This window comes from Muscardinus avellanarius (genome assembly GCF_963383645.1).
Source record: "Muscardinus avellanarius genome assembly, chromosome: 8".
NCBI lineage: Eukaryota > Metazoa > Chordata > Mammalia > Rodentia > Gliridae > Muscardinus > Muscardinus avellanarius.
The window spans coordinates 288,842-307,015 of NC_137794.1; the positions used below are offsets into that span (position 1 = coordinate 288,842).

General features: G+C 48.8%; 1 protein-coding gene across 1 annotated transcript in view; it reads left to right on the forward strand.

Moving 5' to 3' along the window:
• DNAH8 (dynein axonemal heavy chain 8) overlaps positions 1-1,357 on the forward strand; it is a gene marked incomplete at its 3' end in the record, with an annotated part of 220,834 nt that extends 219,477 nt beyond the window's left edge. Inside the window, exon 92 of the mRNA XM_080700493.1 lies at positions 1,070-1,357. Coding sequence (XP_080556619.1) covers positions 1,070-1,357 — 288 coding nt within the window. The remainder of the gene's footprint in view (positions 1-1,069) is intronic.
• Positions 1,358-18,174: the final 16,817 nt, after the last annotated feature.

Here is an 18,174-nt window from a genome sequence, read left to right on the forward strand (position 1 = left end):
GACATGTTGCCGCTAATCTCCTTGTCCTTTATTGTAATCTGCATTTACTTCTGGTTGCCTGATTGATATTCACTGAAAATGGGGAAATGGTCACCATCTTCTATATAAATAGACTTTATGAGCTTGCATGATTATTAGAGCCCTGGGATTCCTTTTTTTTTTTTTTTTCTAGCTCTCCACTGCCTACAAGACAAAGTTCAGATTCTTTAGCTTGGCATGTGGACTCTCCCATGGTCAATCCTCAACTTACAAATGCTTGAACTTCTTAGCGCATCCTGCCTTTCTTTGTAGTATCGCTCCTGCCTGGAGTGCCCACCCTCGCTCCTCTATCTTTCCCAAAACAGCCCACCTTGGGGCCCACCTCAGGGGCATCCCCCCACAGAGACCCCTGGGCACCCCAGCCCCTGGTGGCCTTTCACCTTGAGGTTACTGTAGCTGCCCTCAGAACTGTGCATGGGCAGGGCAGTCCCAGTCACAAGCACACGCTGCTGTTCATTTCAGGTGTCTTTAAACGTGTCCTAAACATGTGTCTTGTCCCCCTAGTTTAATGCTGTGGCACCTGAGAGATGCTTGGGGGTGATCAGACACGTCTCCCGCCTCCATACCCCACGCCTGGCCCCTGGGGGCTCCCTGTCTCCACTTCCAGGCCTGTCTGCAGCCCTCAGGCTTCATCCTGTAACTGAGAGGAGCTTGAGCTACCAGCTGGCCTAGCCGACAGCAGGCTGAGCTCACACGCTGCCCCACACCAGATCCTGTTCCTTGTGCAAAGGGGACCATCTAGAGACATAGCTCCCTGTAGAGGTGACTTGGACCCCCTGTTGCCAGCAGGGCCACCCCAGCACCCAGGGATAAAACATCTCCACAGAGCTTCTCCACTCTCCATGTGCTGCGGGGGAACAGGGCCAGCTATTCACTAATGTGATGTGCCCAGGGGTGCTTTCTTCATCTGGTAGTGTTTTTAAGGTTCACATGTGTTTTCAATCTGACGGTTTTTATTACACTAATGGATGCACATCTTGCAGCACCCAGTGTCTCAAAAGTCCTATTCCCTGTTGCTTGGCTCCTGCAGGAGGGCGTGTATATCTATGGGCTCTACATGGATGGCGCCTCCTGGGACAGGCGGAACGGGAAGCTCACAGAGTCCACCCCCAAGGTGCTGTTCATGCAGCTGCCAGTGCTGCACATCTTTGCTATCAACTCCACGGCGCCCAAAGACCCCAAGCTGTACGTGTGTCCCATTTACAAGAAACCTAGGCGGACTGATTTGACCTTCATCACTGTGGTGTATCTGCGAACGGTGCTGTCCCCAGATCACTGGATCCTGAGAGGCGTGGCCCTCTTGTGCGACATCAAGTGAGCTCCTTTCCAATTGCCGAGGGCACCGGAGCCACACGGACAGCCCATGCTAAGTGACAGACTCAGCCATGTGTGGCTTTCTGCCCTGATAACCACTCGATTGTTCCTTCTCAATTAAAAAGCTGATGCTTCCCTGCTGATTGTGTGTTTCTGCCCCTCATATCAGTATTCGAAAAGATAATTCTGAATCGGTGCTTTTCATTCCAGGAAGTTAAATTCCATTATAATTACTTTTTAAAGGTAAAATCCTATCTTCATGTTAGAACACAGGAAGATTTGAACTTTAGAAATCTAAAACAAGCTGGGCATGGTGGCGCACACTTGTTATCCCAGTACTTGGGAGGTTGAGACAGGAAGATCGCAGGCTTAAGGCCAGCCTCAGCAACTTAGTGAGGCCTTCTGCAACTTAGTGCGACCCTGTTACAAAATAAAAAAAATTGGATGCGTGGGTAGGTGGGTATAGCTCAGAGGTAGAAGGCCCCTGGGTTCCATCCCCAATACCACATACAAAAAATAAAGTAAAAAAGAGTGTGACTATGCTATATCCTAAAAGGAGTCCAGGAGGAGATAACTTTTCCCTCCAGCGAGAACCACATCACCTGGAATAAAATGAGCCATGACTAGGATTGTGCCAATGTGCTGTCCTTGCTCTGAGTTTACTCATCTTTCAGAACTTGAGGAGTGTAACCTGGAGGGTCCACCACTACCGTTCAGCTGGGCGGTGTGAAGTGTTGAAGGTAGAAAATCCAGTGAGATAGCTGCTCTTGTCTCATACACACACACGCGTGCACACACACACACACACACACACACACACACACACACACTTTTACTGGAACATTGTCATCTCACATCATGACGTAGTTCAGAGTTCAGTGTTGAGTTTTGTTCTTTAAAGGTTTTGTGGACTACAGCTGGGAATCCATCTGGACCTGGATTTTTCTTTGATAGAAGGTTTTTTTTATTGCTGTCTTTATCTCTTTGCTTGCTATTTGGATAGTTTAGGTTTTCTATGTCCTCTTGGTTCAATTTAGGTAGATTGTATGTGGCTAGAAATCTGTCAATTTTATCTATATTTTATAGTTTAATGGAGTACAAAATTTCAAAATAGTTTTCTAATGAACCTCTGAATTTTTCCACTGTCTGTGGTGATGTCTTATTTTGCACTTTTTATTTTAGTAATTTGGGCTGATACTCTGTTTTAGTTAAAATGCCTAATGGTTTATCATTTTTATTTATCTTTAGAAATAGCTTTTGTTTCTTTTATCTCTTGTATTGATTCTTATTATTGTTGTTCTCTTCTTTTTCATTAATTTCTGATCTATTTCTTGCCGTATACTCTCTTTACAATTAATCTGTTTCTGAGGCCTTTGAGGTGTATCATTAGGTTGTTTATTTGGTGTCTCATAGGTGTTGGTATATAGTATCTCTACTTTCATTTAATTTTAGGAATTTTTTATTTTCCCCCTTATTTCTCGTTCAAAAATGTGTCATTCAGTCTCTATGTATTTATGTAATTTCTTTTTTTTTCTGTTATTGATTTCTTTCATTTTGAAAGTATGTGAAAAAATACATGGAATTATATTACATTTTTTTAATGTGCCGGTATGTCTATTAGGTCCATTTTATTTATACTGTTCTTTAAGTCTGAAGAGTCTTTACTGATCTTTTATCTGGAAGATCAATCTAGTGGTATAAGAGGTATGTTGAGGTTTTCCAATACTCTTCTGTGAGATATACCTGAGTCTTAATATGTTGAACAATTTGTTTTATAAAAAGGAATCTGGTTGTGGTGGCACAAGCTTGTAATCTCAGCATTTGGGAGGCCGAGACAGGAGGATCGCAGTTTGTAGACAGCCTCAGCTACTTAGCCCCTTTACAACTCAGTGATACCCTGTTTCAAAATAAAGAATAAAAATTAGGGCGGGGGGTGTAGCTTGGAGGTGGAATGCCCCTGGGTTCCATACCCAGTACTGCAAAAAAACAAAACAAAACACACACACACACACACAAAAAAAAAAAAAAAAAAACAAAAACAGGTGCACCCACGTCTGGTGCATAAATGTTTACTATTATTGTATTTTCTGTTGAATTATGCCTTTTGTCAGTAAGATATGACCTACTTTGTCTCTTCTGATAAGTTTTGGCTTAAAGTCATCTTTGTCAGGTATGAGAGTTGCTACCACTGCTTGTTTTCAGTCTCCATTTGCATGTAATACTTTTTCTCATCGTTTCATCTTTAGCCTATGAATAATTGCTTGTAAAGTAAATTTCTTGCAAGCATCATATAGATGGATCATGGTCTTTAATCTGCATTTTCATTCAGTGCCTTTTAATCCAGGAGTTTAAACCAAAACATTGAGTGTTATTGAGAGATTATTTTTATTTCTTGTCATTTTGAGTTAAATTTCCTATTTCATATAGTGCTATTTATTCTTTGCTCAGTTGCTCATCTGGTAGAATTTATCCCTCCTCTAGTTCTGGTACTTATTTCTTGTTTCTCCTTTGTGTTTTATTTCTTAAAGTGTTTTCTCTAGTGCTAGCTTAGTAGTCATGAGTTCTTTTGATTTCTCCTTATCTTCGCTGTAAGTTTTGAAAGATATCTTTGCTAGATATCACAGTCCTGATTGGAATTTTTTTTTCAGAGTTTGGAGTACATCATAACAGTCCCTCTTGGGTTTCATGATTTTGGATGAGAAGTTTGGAGTGATTCTTATTGTTTTGCCTAGGGATGTTACCTGTTGTTGTTGTTGTTGTTGTTGTTGTTGTTGTTGTTGTTGTTGCTTTCTCTCAATGCATTTAAGATTCTCCTGACCTGTATGCTATTTTGATTATCATTTAGTATGTAGAAATTTTTTCTGCTCTTTTATTGAGGTTTTTAATGTCTTCAGTATGTGGATGCCTACCTTGTTCATCATATTTGGGAAATTCTCTGATATTATTTCTCCAAGGAGTTTGTGCTCGGTTTGTGCTTCTAGACAATCTTCAATGCCTGTTTCCAAAAATTAGGTTGTTTCATATTATCTCAGATTTCTTGAATATTCTGGTCATATTGTCTAGCCTATATTGTTGGCTGTGCCGTCAGTTTTGAATGAGTTGTCTTTTAAGAGTGAGACTCTATTTTCCATATAGTCTAGTCTGCCAGTGATGGTTTTTATTGAGGACTATTTCGTTTATTGTCTCCTTCATTTTGCTCAAGACCTCTTCTTGATACTTACTTAGGGCCTCAATTTCTTTATTGCTATGTTCATTCATATCCTGACACTTCTGATTTTGTTTCTAAGGTCTTTGATCATACTGAAAATCAAAATTCCGATTTCTCATTTTGGCATTTTCTGCAGCTCTGTATTGGTGATCTCCATTTCTGTGGAGTTGTGGGAGTTTATTTTCTCCTCATTGGTCTTCATTCTGATATTTTCCAGATTCTTAGGTTTGTATCTCTATTGTGTTGACATCCTCTTCTTCTTTGCATGAGAATCCTATGTCTAGTTGTTGTTCTTTATAACTCCTGTGCTGATTTGCCTCAATGAACCTGTCTCATGTAATCAGAATTTTGAGTTAGTCTCCCAGAACCTCTTTATCTGGACACAGTACTTAACCAACGCAGGCAAGGAACAGTCTCTGGTTGGCTGCAGGTCTCTGTGCTCTCCAAGATCAAACTCAGCAGGGCCAGAGATTATAATGTTCTGAGCCTGGCCGGCTGAGCTTTAATGCATCAGGTACACCACCCCTGCTGTGCTAGTTACAATCATGTGAAACATCGGCAGCCACTTGCCTCTGTGCTCACCAAATACAAACTCTACTGGCTGAGAGATTGAGCATTCCTGGCCCAGGGCATGTCTGAGTTAACTTGACCCAGGACACCACTGCTGCTCTGCCAGCTGCATCATGTGAGATGTCCTCCCTACTTGCTGGACCCAATCTCTGCCAAGGGAGAGATTATACTGTTCCAATCCTGGGACCTGGGTCGCTGAGTGATTTAGCCCCAGGGACACCATTACTGCTCTGGAAGCAGTGATTATGTAAAATCTTGCCAGCCACCAGCCTCAGGATACATGGTGCCCAAACTCTGCTGGGCCATATTTTATAGTCTTCTGAGTGTAGGGCACAGTTGGCTGAGTTATTTCTCTCCAAATACACTACTACTGATAATCCTGTAGTGATCATGGAGACCCCACAGGGGCAGGGCAGACTGCTGGCTGTAGGTTCTACCCAAGTGTCCCTAGGTACTGTCTGCTAATTCTTGTTTCTTCTGTGTCTGACTGTAGCCCCCGGCCCTTATACACAGGGATAGTTTGCAAACGCACCAATCCCATGGGTTTGAACATTGGCACGGTGGTCCCTGTAGTTAACACCGGCTCCCTCTGGGATTGTTTGTAAACTTACAATCTTGATGAGCCGGGCTGTAGCCACTCAAGTCCATGAGGAAGGGTCTGTAGTTTCTCAGTCCTAACAAATTTAGCTGCATCCACAGAGGTTCACTCAGCAAGTTGGCTACATGGTCTAGAGATTCACGATCTTGAGGTATTTGGAGAGAATAGGGTTGTTTTTCATGTTGAGTCTCTGGTGTGATTTATTTTAATTTTTGTCAGTATTGTTTTGTTTTATTGTGTGTTCTTTAGGCCCAGGAAGCTCTGACTCTGCAGCTCTGCCTCTGAACCCCAATCCTGCAGGAGATAATGAAACACATTTCTAGGCAGCAAATGGAGAAGGAAAAACAAACTCCATCAAATGAAATTAGGTTACATGGTGAATGTCTTAAAAGCAGTCTTTAAAAAGTGAAGCTATTTCTTACTCTGTAGTTAGTCTGAAACTCGGTATGAACCTTTATTTCCTGCTAAAGGAAATTGTCTATTTAACAAAACAGATGGGGTCCTATATTGAATGCTGATGCCGCTTCAGGATACTGAAGAAGTGTCTCTACTTATCTTCCTGTCTGTAATCCTTTTGCTGCCCTAGCTAAGTCCACAGGCTTCATTCCCTTTGACCATTATGAAGGAAGGAAACTTCCAAGTCACCTTTCTTCTCCCTCTGATCAGAGATACTAATGGTAAACAAAATGAGATGGCCCTGCGGTATCCCAGGTAAGGTTTCCATGGAAGACTCCAGAGGAAATTCCACCATAGACTGGTGTACTTTTAAACGGTAGAAAATGGCTGGGCATGGTGTCACACACTTGTAATCCCTGTAATCCCAATACTTAGAAGGGTGAGATAGGAGGATCACAGGTTTAAGGCCAGCCTCAGCAACTTAGGCCATCTGCAACATAATGAGACCCTGTTTCCAAATAAAATAAAATAAGGGCTTGGAGTATAGCTCTGAAGTGCAATAACCCCTTGAGTCCATCTCCAGTAGCACACACATACACAAAAAAGTAAAAAAGATATTATGAAATGCAAATTATAGCAATGTCCCTTAATATGTTTCTGAGATCAAGTTGACATCAAAGCCATAGACTTTAAAAAAAAAAAAATACGACAGCACTTTATGCCTGTAAACCTAGGACGTGGGAGGTTGAATCAGGAAGATCATAGGTTTGAGGTCAGCTTCAGCAACTGAGCAAGACCCTGCTTCGAAAATAAATGAAATAAGGCTATGGATATAGCTTGGAGGGAGGTAAAATTCCCCTTGGTTCAATCCCCAGTACACACACACACACACACACACACACACAATGTGGCACTTTTTTTTTTGTAGTACTGGGGATGGAATTCAGGGGCATTCTACCTTTGAGCTACACTCCCAGCCCTATTTTTTATTCTTTTATTTTGAAACAGGATCTCACTGACTTGAAATGGGCCTTACTAAGTAGCTGAGGCTGGTTGAGAACCCAGATCCTCCTGCCTCAGCCCCCAAATCCTGGGATCACAAGCATGCCCACCACACCTGGCTGAAGTTATGGAACTTTAAAAAATAAAGAAGGCAAGCCCCTGGCTCAGGCATCGTGGCACCTCTGATGGCCAACACACACTAAAGCAAGAGTGACGTTCTCTGTAAAGACTATACTGAAGCTAGAATTTGGAAGCACCTGCCAGTCTGGGTGAGCACAGAAAGAGCAAAGTATCCTGGCATTATAGCAAACCAACCTGCAAGTTCCAAAATAAAACACGTAGGCTCTATCGGTTCTCCGTGTCCAGTTGCTAAAACAATTGTGGGCAGAGGCATAGTGTGCACCCCTGGGTAGACTGGGATCCTAGCAAATAATGACCAGGCTCAGTGTTCTCTAATGACTTGAGTGTCTTGGGAGTTGGAGAAAGAGATGGAAAAGATGCAGGTCAGGCAGCGGGCACTGGTCAGACGGCTGAAGGCCACACGAGTGCCATTTCCTGAGAGCTCTGTGGTGGTGAGGACTTCGCTGAGTGAGTGCAGAGGAGGAAGAGGGGAGCAGTGAAGTCCAGCCAGGATGGGCACTGACCTCCAGGCAGTGCCTCGGCGTGGTGTTCTCTGTGGTGGCTCTGTCTCAGCTACCTCCGGTTTAGCAGCAGCTGGCTGGGGCCCACTTCCGCTTCCTTTTCTTGGCTCAGTGAATGGTTTGCTACGACATTTTGAGCCTTCCAGAAACACATATCCATGTTCCCTGTGAAGCTGTTGCACTTTTCCTGATTATATAATTCGCCACACTTGAGTGAGGGAGAGCTGGTGAGCACAAAAGAGGACACAGGATGAAGTGCTTAAGCCCGCTGAAGCTGGGACAGAGGCAGAGTGATTTTTTTCCTTCTTGGAATCAGTCCACATCTTCTCATTTTGTTCTCAGCAAAATAAGCAATGAGATTTATACCTCTGTTGATTTAAAATGTTTATCTTGGGCTTTACATAAAAATAAGACCAGAAGAAAAGTGTCAAGAGATACAGCTTCCAAAAGGAATTGATCTTGCGGGTAAAGTTGCACGAATAAGTCAAACCCTTTGCTGTCAGAGACCTCGGATGGTAAGGGACTTACCTATAATTGGAGGCAGAGTGTGGCCATTGGTGAAGCTTAGAGGACTGGCCAAGGAAACTCAAGGTTGAAGTATGATCTTGAAGACAAGGTAGCATAGCATGACAATCGCTCTTTCAGGAATGCCAGGCAGGGGGCGTGTCGGCACGATCTGGAACACTGCTGAGGACACGGGAAGCCATTGTTGGTTCTGGACTGCTGAAGCAACAGAAGTTAGCGGGCCAGTTAGGAGGCTGGTATTCTTAGACCAGACAAGAGGAAATGGGTTTGGAACCGGGAAGCTGTTCAAGTCAGAATGCAAGCAAAGCAAGTTATTGCAAATACGATATGGAGGTAAAATTTGGGGATTCAGAAAACTGTGTTGAAACGAAGGGAGAATCAGAAAGAGCCTAAAACTCAGGCTCTTTATAGCTCTTTTGAGCAGTTTATAGCCCGGAGAGTCTAGTGGAATGCTCCACGTGTGTGTTAGTCAGCTGTTGCATGGCCGTGATCAAAATGCCTTGCAAGAACAACTTAGAGGGAGAAAGATTTATGGGGGCCACAAAGAATTCAGTCCATGGTTGTCTGGCTCCAGGGCAAGGAGGGCAAGCAGAGGAAAGCTGCTCAGCTGAAGACAGCTGGGAGCAGAGAAAGAGAAAAGATAAGGAGAGGAGGAAACAGATAAGCCTGTGAGGGCAGGCCCCAGTGACTTACCCTCTCCAGCTCCACTCCACCTCCTCGTCCTCCACTCAGCTGCCAATGGAGTCTCTACTGATGAGTCAGCGCCCTCCTTATCCAGCCACTGCCCAAAGCCGTACCTCTGAACCTTGCTGCAACTGGGGACCAGTCTTTCAACATATAAGCTTGGGGGGGCACTTCAGATCCAAACCATAACACTGTGTCATAAAATTGGGAAAGAAGAGCTGTTTTTCTAGCCATGTGTGTGAGCTCACTATTGTACCACCCTTGACTCGGTCCTACGGTGTGGCATGCCAGGCACGCTCTAAGCACTTGGTGGGCATTGCCATGTGTGTAACCCTACGGCGATCCTACGAGGTCTGTCCTGATGTCATTGGCTCCACACCATAGACTGAGACACTGGGTCAGAGGAGCTAAAAGCCTTGCCCTTGTCCTCCAGCGAGTGAGGAACAGCGCTGGGGCTGAACCCCACCCGTGCTCTGATGTGTGTTGTAAGACAGTTTTCATAAAGCCGGAGCCTCAGTCACTGTGCACAGAAAATGGCACATCTACATTTCTCTGACCTGTAAGTCTGAGCAGCTTTCATTACATGAACAAAAGGATATTTGGATGTAAAAGAGAGACCACAAGGCAACTATCAGCATTTGTAGGGTGTACAAACTTACAAATGTCTTCAAAATCCGGGGACTTTGAAGAGAATTAGTGAATTCATTTTCACACACTTTCTCTGGGCTTTCTTGAACATCCTAGACCAGCAAGTGCATCGTATGTTAACTAAAGGAGTGTGGCTGGGAAAATTAGCCCTAAATGTCTACTAAAAAGGCCTAAGTCTAGTCCTGAGACCCAGACCTCTGCTGGGTGGCTTCCTTGTCCACATGCAAAAGAAGAAGTAATAAAAACATTATTTTAAAGAACATAACTCACCCGGGCGTGGTGGTGCACGCTTGTAATCCCAGCACTTGGGAGGCTGAGACAGGAGGATCACACGGGTTCGAAGCCAGCCTCGGCTACTTAGTAAGGCTCTCAGCAACTTAGTGAGACCCTGTTGCCAAATAAAGTAAAAAATAGGTCTGGGAGTGTAGCCCAGAGGTGGGAAAGCCCCTAAGTTTGACCAAAAAAAAAAAAATAGTAGTACTACCAAAAAATAAATAAAATAAAAAAGGAGCATAACTCAGCACAAGATAAAAGAGAGCAAATGTATAAAGGAAAGCTTCACTATCCTCGGTGTATAAAATAGGAACTATGGATATCCTTTTAATTTTACGAGTTCAAAAAGCCACTCACAATTAAAGTCAGTGACTTAATCCTAGGTGTCTAATAGAATTTCCAACATTTTTATCTTTTTTTCTTTAAAAAAAAAACTTTAATAGCTAGGCTCTTTCTCAGAGACATAGCAGTTTCAAAGATGCCACGTCGTGACAGTTTATGAATTGGACATAGCGTAAGTCAGAAATGTGCACAGATATCAAATGGATAATGCATCCTCCGAGGGCTATTTAGACTGGCTTGTGTGCCTTTTTCTATTTGATAAAAATTGCCCACCCACTGAAACACTGAAAGCCTTGCCTCCTCCCTCGCCTAGGTCAGGTGCTCTGGACACAGACAGAAAGGGGACTTCCGTGCAGGGTTCCTGGAAAGAGCTGTTGGGCCCGGCTCCTGCGGGGAGCTCAACATCTTAATCCAACATCTGTCTATGGACTCCATGTCCCCAAAATGCAGGGAACTTTCCAGAATGTCTGCATCTGGGAAAGAGGCCTGAGGGACATGTGGTTGCTGTCCCTTCTGGTTGGAGGAGGGGTCTCTGCCTGAGGAAGCCCTCCAGATTGAGCAGAGTGACAGGAGGACTTTGCAAAGACCCCAAACAAACACAAAGACAACTGAAATCTGGAGGCCTCTGTTCTTAATTGCTATCTTGAGCAAAACCATAAATTCCCCAAAAGAAATGTTGAAGGATAGAGGTGCAGTCTGCCTTGGAAAATCACTTTTGTAACTTGCGTACGTGGAAAAAAGCGAGTGGGTTCTTCTGCTTCTACCTTCTGGCATCTGGCTCTGACTGCCAAAGAGCCTGTCTTTGGAACACTCCAGTCTTGATTTACATACCACCTCCTGAGATGAATGTCAGTACTCTGGAGGAATGGAAATGTCCCCAGGTTCTGAATCAATACAAAGTCCTTATCAAAGCCTTGGTTTATAGTAGGTGGCCTTGGCCCGGCCCATTCTTCCACAGCGGAGCCAGGGAACAGGGCTCCCGGGCTCCTGGGCAGGAAGATCACCTTCCTTGGGACACGATGTGGCAGGTGACAGTGTTACTGCTGCCACCTTGCAAGCGGGTTTAATTGAACAGGTGTGCTCGGGCCTGCGGACATGCTCCCTTGCCTCCACTCAGGCAGATCTCGCCTCTCCTGACAGAAGGCGCCTCTCCTCTCGAGCTACTGAGGGTGGGGCAGACTCAGGAAAGCACCCCCACTGTATTTCCAGGCCAGAATCCTCGTTTGACCTAACACAGATATTCAGTGCTTGGGCCCCTTTCCTGGCCCCTTCGGGGCCTCTTCGGGGTGGGGTTCTGGAGGTGGGGCTCCTTTCCCATCTCCCAACTGAGGAGTCCACAGACATCCCTGTGGCTGGAACCCCAGCCTCCTCCTCAGACAAGTGACTGGGGATCCCTCTGGGCCTGAGGGATGAGCACGCCACCAGTCACTGGGTGTGTGTGTGTGTGTGTGTGTGTGCGTGTGTTCCTGATTATGCAATTCCTCCTTTTTCTATTGTTCCTCTTCTTTTGTCCCCAGAAAGGGACATCCTGTGTCCCATCATGATAAACCCTGAGAGAGAGGTTTCCAGACAAATAGAAAAAAAAAATATTGTTCTCTCTCCCTTTCCCCCCTCTCTCTCTCCACATGTCTCATCTCTCCTTTCTCTCTTTCTTTTCACGCTGAAATCTTTCTGGGCAGCGTGTAGCTAGATTGCCACCAGAATCTTGGTCTAGTACGTGTCACCCCCTCTCCGGGGAAGCAGTTACTTTCGGTGTTTTTCCATGTTTGTGGAATTTTTTAGAGAATAGACTTGCTCCTTCTGCCTGGCCTGCTCCAGTCTCAGCAGCCAGCAGTGGCCTCCCCTGGCGGTTCCTGGATTCCATGTTCTCGTCACGGCTCTCTTCTACCCAGGGAAGCCTGGGCAGGGGGAGAGCTGGCCAGAGACATGGGCAGTGCATTTTCTCTCTGAGCTCTGCCCTGTCTCTTGCCCCATTTGCCCGCTTCACCTTGCGGCAGCTCCCAGAGGACAGAGGAAGGTCCTGCATCCCCTGTCCACTCCAGAAGCCCTGATGTGGAAGTGGTGGCCCCCATCAGCCCTGTAGACTCCTCTCCCAGGGCCATCTGTGATGTGTCCCCAGCTTCTCCTCATCCTCTGGGGGAAGCGGAGGACACAGGTGGAAGGACCAGAGTACCGCCAGCCTATCTCACCACATCCTCCCAACACCTCCCAACACAAGTCCTGGGAAACAAACTTGGCTGACGTATACTGCACAGGTGACGGCTCTGCCTGGCTTGAGGGCTCACCACTCCCACTCATCCTCAGCATCCTCCCGCGATGGAGGTGTCTCTAGGTCAATTTATGTATTAACTTGTCACTTGGTGCGTAATATTTAGCACTGCAATAAAAAAAACAAGCCAATCCTATGAGGAATTGATTTTCCCTCCACATCTGTTCATGAAGATGTAAATCTAAAGTTTTGCTACTTTAAAAGCCTGTAATACAAATGTGATCCAAAATTGCTAGTCTTTGAAGTTGAGCTTTTCTGTCAAAAGAAATGGGCCTGAATAGGTTGATATTCCAGTATTTCCTGTCAATAGAAACAGAGCTGATGCCTGGAGCCCGGTCCACCCATATTCTGCCTCCAGACTCCAAAGACGTCCATCAGCTCTGGGGTCCGCTCCAGTTCACTACAGCCCAAGATGCTGGTGCCCATGCCTCCTGCACACAGTAAGCTCTGTGCGCTCACTTAGGAGAGATGCCAAGGGCAGCCAAGGCATGGACCCTGCCCGCCGGCACGTGGGACAGCAGTGAATAAGAGTCAGTAAGTGGCCACTGCCCCGAAGATGAAATGCTAGGTGAGACAGAGGGGAGAGAGACTGGGCCCTTCGTTGGGAGGACGGGGGAGGGTCTTCGGGGAAAGTAGCATTGAGGCTGAGCCGTCACTGGTGGGTGGGATTTGGGCAGAGGGAATGAGAGAGAAGAGCAAGGAGGAAGGGGTCAGGGGCAGAGCAGGCCAAGAGCCAGCCATGTGAAGCTCTGTGTGGCCGCAACACGGGTTACTCACCGGGAGCTGGGAGAAAGCCTGTGTACGTGTGTGGGTGGGCTCGAGAACACCGTGGCTGTGTCCTTACCTCTAACCTGGACGGCTTCTGGAAGTCTCCAAGCCTTTCACCTGCGTTCTCCCATCAGATTTTCAAAACAATCCCACAAGCAGGTTGTAGTAGGGATTATTACATAGGGAAGAAAAGTGAGGCTCAGAAAGTGATCTGACCGGCAAGCACCGTGGCCAGTAGCAGCAGGGGCAGCTTCACAGGCACAGGGGCCAGGACAGCCGGGGCAGGCGTGAGGCGTGTCAACAGAGGGACCGCGTGGAGCTGCCAGGCCGGCTCTAATGAGCGATGGAGCACTGCAGCCAGCTGCCCAGCGGGGACAGAGAGTACATCCTCGGGCCGCTTATCACTCACACAGACGTCAGCGCTGTGGTGCCTGATGGTGAGAGCCAATCAGAACCTGCGCTGGCTACCAGCTGCCCCGGTCTGCCTTCACACAGTATGAAACTCAGAATCGTGACCTCGAGGGCATCCTCCGCAAACAGCCAGTAATGTCCAGCTCCTTGCTGGCCCAGGAGACAGCTCTGGGACCAGGGCCTCAGGTCCTTGACCTGGCCACCTGGCTGGCTATTGCAGCTAAGTCCTTGTCTCAGAGTGGCCTCTGCAAGCTGGGAGGCTGTAGCCTCGCCTGCCTCTATGGCCGTCCCTCCCAGAGCCCAAGGGCCCGGCCTCTCCAGAAGCACTTGGTGTCGTCCGCCTTCACGGCTTTCTCAGAGAAGTGTTTGCGCTTTCACCCCACAAAGCGGCCACGCTCAGATCCCAGCCTGCAGCCGCTTCCCACAGAGTGCCCTGTGAGCGCCACGCGGCGGGCTGGGCATCGGGGCCATCGGGTGCTGCGTCGACTCATCAGCTTTGTTTGCCATCCCATTTGGCAAATGAGCCAGAAACCGGAGCACGATCATGTGCTGGGGCTGAGGGCTTCTAGGACGGGGCGGAGGTGACTGCTGAGCTGGCCATGCGAGGGGAAAACAGGCCCGCTGGCTCCATGCACAGAACACCGCAGGGAGAGCCACAGTGCCACTGAGAACAGTGGAGAGCCAGAGCTCCCAGCCACACAGGCCCGCCTCACGGCATGCTACCGTGGCGCAAGTCCACTGGACAGAGGATGTGACGGGGTGGAATGAGAACTTCTGAGCTGTGAGCCATGGCGGTGTCAGACACCCGCAGGCTGATCCCAGGTGGCTGGTGGCCGCAGCCACTTCACTGCCCCCCTGCCCCCGTGTGTGACGACCACGTAGCTGACGCTCAGAGCTCCATACCACGGCTGTGCCCTCGCAGGGAGGGCACCCAGGGAACACTCAGGCTCTCTGTGTTGTGTTTGCTTTATTGGGGAGAAGGGAGTGAGTGGGCCCCCAAATACCTTTTCTAGAACCAGGGGAGGTGACTTTGTCCAGGCTGAGTGTGGTCAGTGGGAGCAACACCCGAGAGGTTCAGAGACCAGGGTCAGCCTGTCGCTGAGGGTCCTGCCTGGCCCCAAAGCTCCTCCTCCCCTGACTTGGGGGACCCTGGCCAAGCTCCACAGTGACCTTTAACAGCCTGGTAGATAGCCCTGGCTCTTAGAAGCCAGTGACAGCCTCCTCGGCGCCCGCCAGCACAAGAGCCCTGCCTCACAGACTAGGTGCTGGCGCCCCAGCTCCTCCCAGGCTGGGGACACCGGGTTGGCCTCAGCTGGCCTCTCCCTGTAGACTCCATCGACGCTGGTTGCACTTCCCACGTGGGTCTCAGTGTGTTTCTCAGCCACAATGGAGGTGCTGAGACGCTGCAGCTACGGTGAGAAACTTCCTTTCCATTTGATTTCCAAATGTGTGAGGTTTGGCACCTTTTCTCTCTTCTCAGAAGACCTTTAATTCTGCGAAGGAGCAGTAGGGCTCTCTCGTAATCACCCCTCCCAGGCTCCCTGTCAGTCGTCTTTCCAGAGAAAAAGGCAGGTGGGTGGAGATCACAGGTGTGAGGGACAGAGAGGGGCTGGGTGGTCAAGAACAACTGAGTCTGCTCCAGGCCCAAGAGCTGCAGCCACACAGCCCAGGTCCCCTCTGGACGCTGTAATCCACAGACAAAGGTCAAGGGGTTGGGGAGGGGAGGGTGACAAGCTCCCTTCTCTTATTTGCAGCTATGGAGAGGGGACCTGGGAAGCCCTCTGCCAGGCTTGCTAGCCTTGTCCCACATCGGCTCAGAGGCACTGCCTACTGAGCCCGTCAAGGCAGACTAGCCACAATGACAAACAGACCCTGCGGCTCAGTGGCTTGGCATGCTCTCATCAGTGTGGGTCCACGGAGGCTCTGCTCCACGAGATGTTGATGGTCCCGCTATTCTTGGGATCATCTCCACGGTCACCTGTGCCCCACACAGTAGGAGGAAGAGGGCGAGGAGGAGGAGGCATATGTGGGAGGGTTATGAGCCAGGCCTGGGGCCGCTACATCCTCCTCAGCTGGTCAGCCACACTCGACATCAAGGGAGATGGGAGCTGCACCCTCAGGGCTTTATGGGTCAAACTGCATCTCTCCAAAAAGACATCTTCAAGTCCTAACCGGCAGTACCTCAGAATGTGACCTGATTTGTAAATGGGATCTTTACAGACATAATCAAGTTCAAGTGAGATCCTGTGGATGGGACCTAATTTAAATTGACTGGCATTCTCACCTAAGGGGAAATCTGGACGCAGAGAAGCACCACAGAAGAAAGACAATGTGAAGACCCCAGAAACGCCACCCACCAAGCGAAGAGACCAGGAGGACGGCCTGGCAGATTCCCTCGCGTCCTTCCTGGGGAGGAACTGATCCTGCTAGACCGCGATCTCCGACTTCTAGCCCCCAAGCTGTTAGACAGTTGACATCGATTGTTAAGACACCCGGTTCTTGGTACTTCATTATGGCTGCCCCAACAAACTAAAATATGCTGTGTGCCCAAGCCCATTGGGCAGCCGCCAGCCAGCCCTGTTGTACTTTCTTGTAAAAAGGAAGAAAAAAGTAAAGAAGTAAAAAGGATGGTTCTTAGGGCAACCTACTGTCCTTTCTGGTGGAAGCTTCCAGGCTCAACAACTGGTGCCAAGCTCCCCTCCCGTGGCCCGTACCTCCGCTGGGCCCATCTCATCTCCCCACTCCTGACACTGAGCCCTCCTGGGAGGGGTGAGCAAAAGCCCAGGCATGGCTGGCCGCGTCCCCACGCAGAAGAGGGAGAGAAGCGGCTGTGCTCATCTCTTGCTTCTTTCTCTCCCTGGTCCAGAGTGGCTCGGACTTGCCAGCACCTTCCCAAGTGACCTGGAGCAGACCCCTGAGACTGAGGGCTGCGGTACACTCTCTGGAAGGCGGGGGTGAGGCCACTGCCCTTGTCCTCATCAGAGGAACCGATGTGAAAGTGATGCCATGACACTTTGGAAATACAGCCCGCTGCATCCGCCCTGGAGAGCAATAATCGCCGTAGCTCAAGAGGCGGTAAATCCTTCTCCCTCACTGCTTGGAGCTGGACAGGGCCCAGCACCTGGCAAGCCCAGCTGGCTTGGCGGGGTGGCAGGGGACCGTGCAGGGGAGGGTGCTGGTCCTGGGGGACCTGGCAGTGGCCACCTGGGGAGCAGGGAGGATTGTACCAGGGCTTCAGGAACCAGCTGCTGTGCTGAGACCTGGCCAGGCTGGGGTGCCGACACCTGGAAAGGTGGAGGGCCATGGGGGTAACAGCATATCGAAAGCTGCCACTTTCTGGGGACTCGATTTGTGCCAAGCTCTGGGCTAGGGCTGTTTCCCATTGCCAACTCCTCCTGCGAGGTGGTCAGTGTGGGTTGGGGCGTCTGTGGCTGGGGTCTGGGTGGCTTTCCATCCAGACTCTCATGTGCTATCTCAAAACACCTTGGCTGGTTCCTTGATTGCTCTGCGCATCACTGATAAAACTGGGATAAAAATGACCTCCCCTTCGCAACCCAGTGCTGCCCAGGAGCTCAGGCAGCAGGAGACAGGGGTGATTTCATTTGAGAAGAGAAGCAGGAGGTAGAGAGTGGAGTCCCATCCAGCAGAGGCACCTCCCTGCGGCAGGATCCATCCCCAGGAGCTGCTGCAGCCAGGTCTTCCTGGCTGAAAAGTGACTTCTGGCCACAGCTGTAGTCTTGGCCTCTGCCCAGCAGCCAAGTTGTGTTCTACGTGGTGGAGACTGGGGCGAGGGCGCTGGTGAGCAGAAACTGAAATAACACACACACAGCCCCTAGGACCCGAGGTTCAGTATGGCCTCATGCTGCTGCCCACCTTACAGATCCTGGGACAGGTTTCACGGTGTCAAGGACAAGAATTAAGTACGCGAGCTGGGCTGGAGCCCAATGCTGTCTGACTCTAAGATCTGGATCCAGGTCTCTTTATGCCCATGTGTTGATATCGGTGGACAGACTTTGGTCCTTAGCTCATTGTCCAGAAGAGGCACTGGGCTTCAGCGCGGGAAGGAAACAAGTTTCTTGGAGACATGGAGCTTAGAAGAGACCTGAACTCCCTCTCCTTCCCCATATTCCCTTTCTCCTCTGCCTCCTCCAAAGAGAAGTCTGTTCTGCCTGCTGGCCATGTCTTCCTGCTAAAGACAGGGTGGCTGGGATGGCCTGCCTTCGCAGAAACAGCCAGCAGCACCCTGTTCTCAGAGACACACATCAGTTGCCCCATTTTCATTTCTGGACCATCTGAAAACCAGATTGTCTTGATGGAGTTGATGACCCCTCCCCAGGGTCCCCGGAGAAGCCTTGGTCATGCAGATAAGGAGGACGACCCAGAGCTCTGGCCTGTCCAGGCAGGGGCTGCCCTTGAGGGGTGCTCTGAGACAGGGGGCAGAGCTCTGGGCCACCACAAATCCAGCTGCCAGGAGGCACTTCTTTTT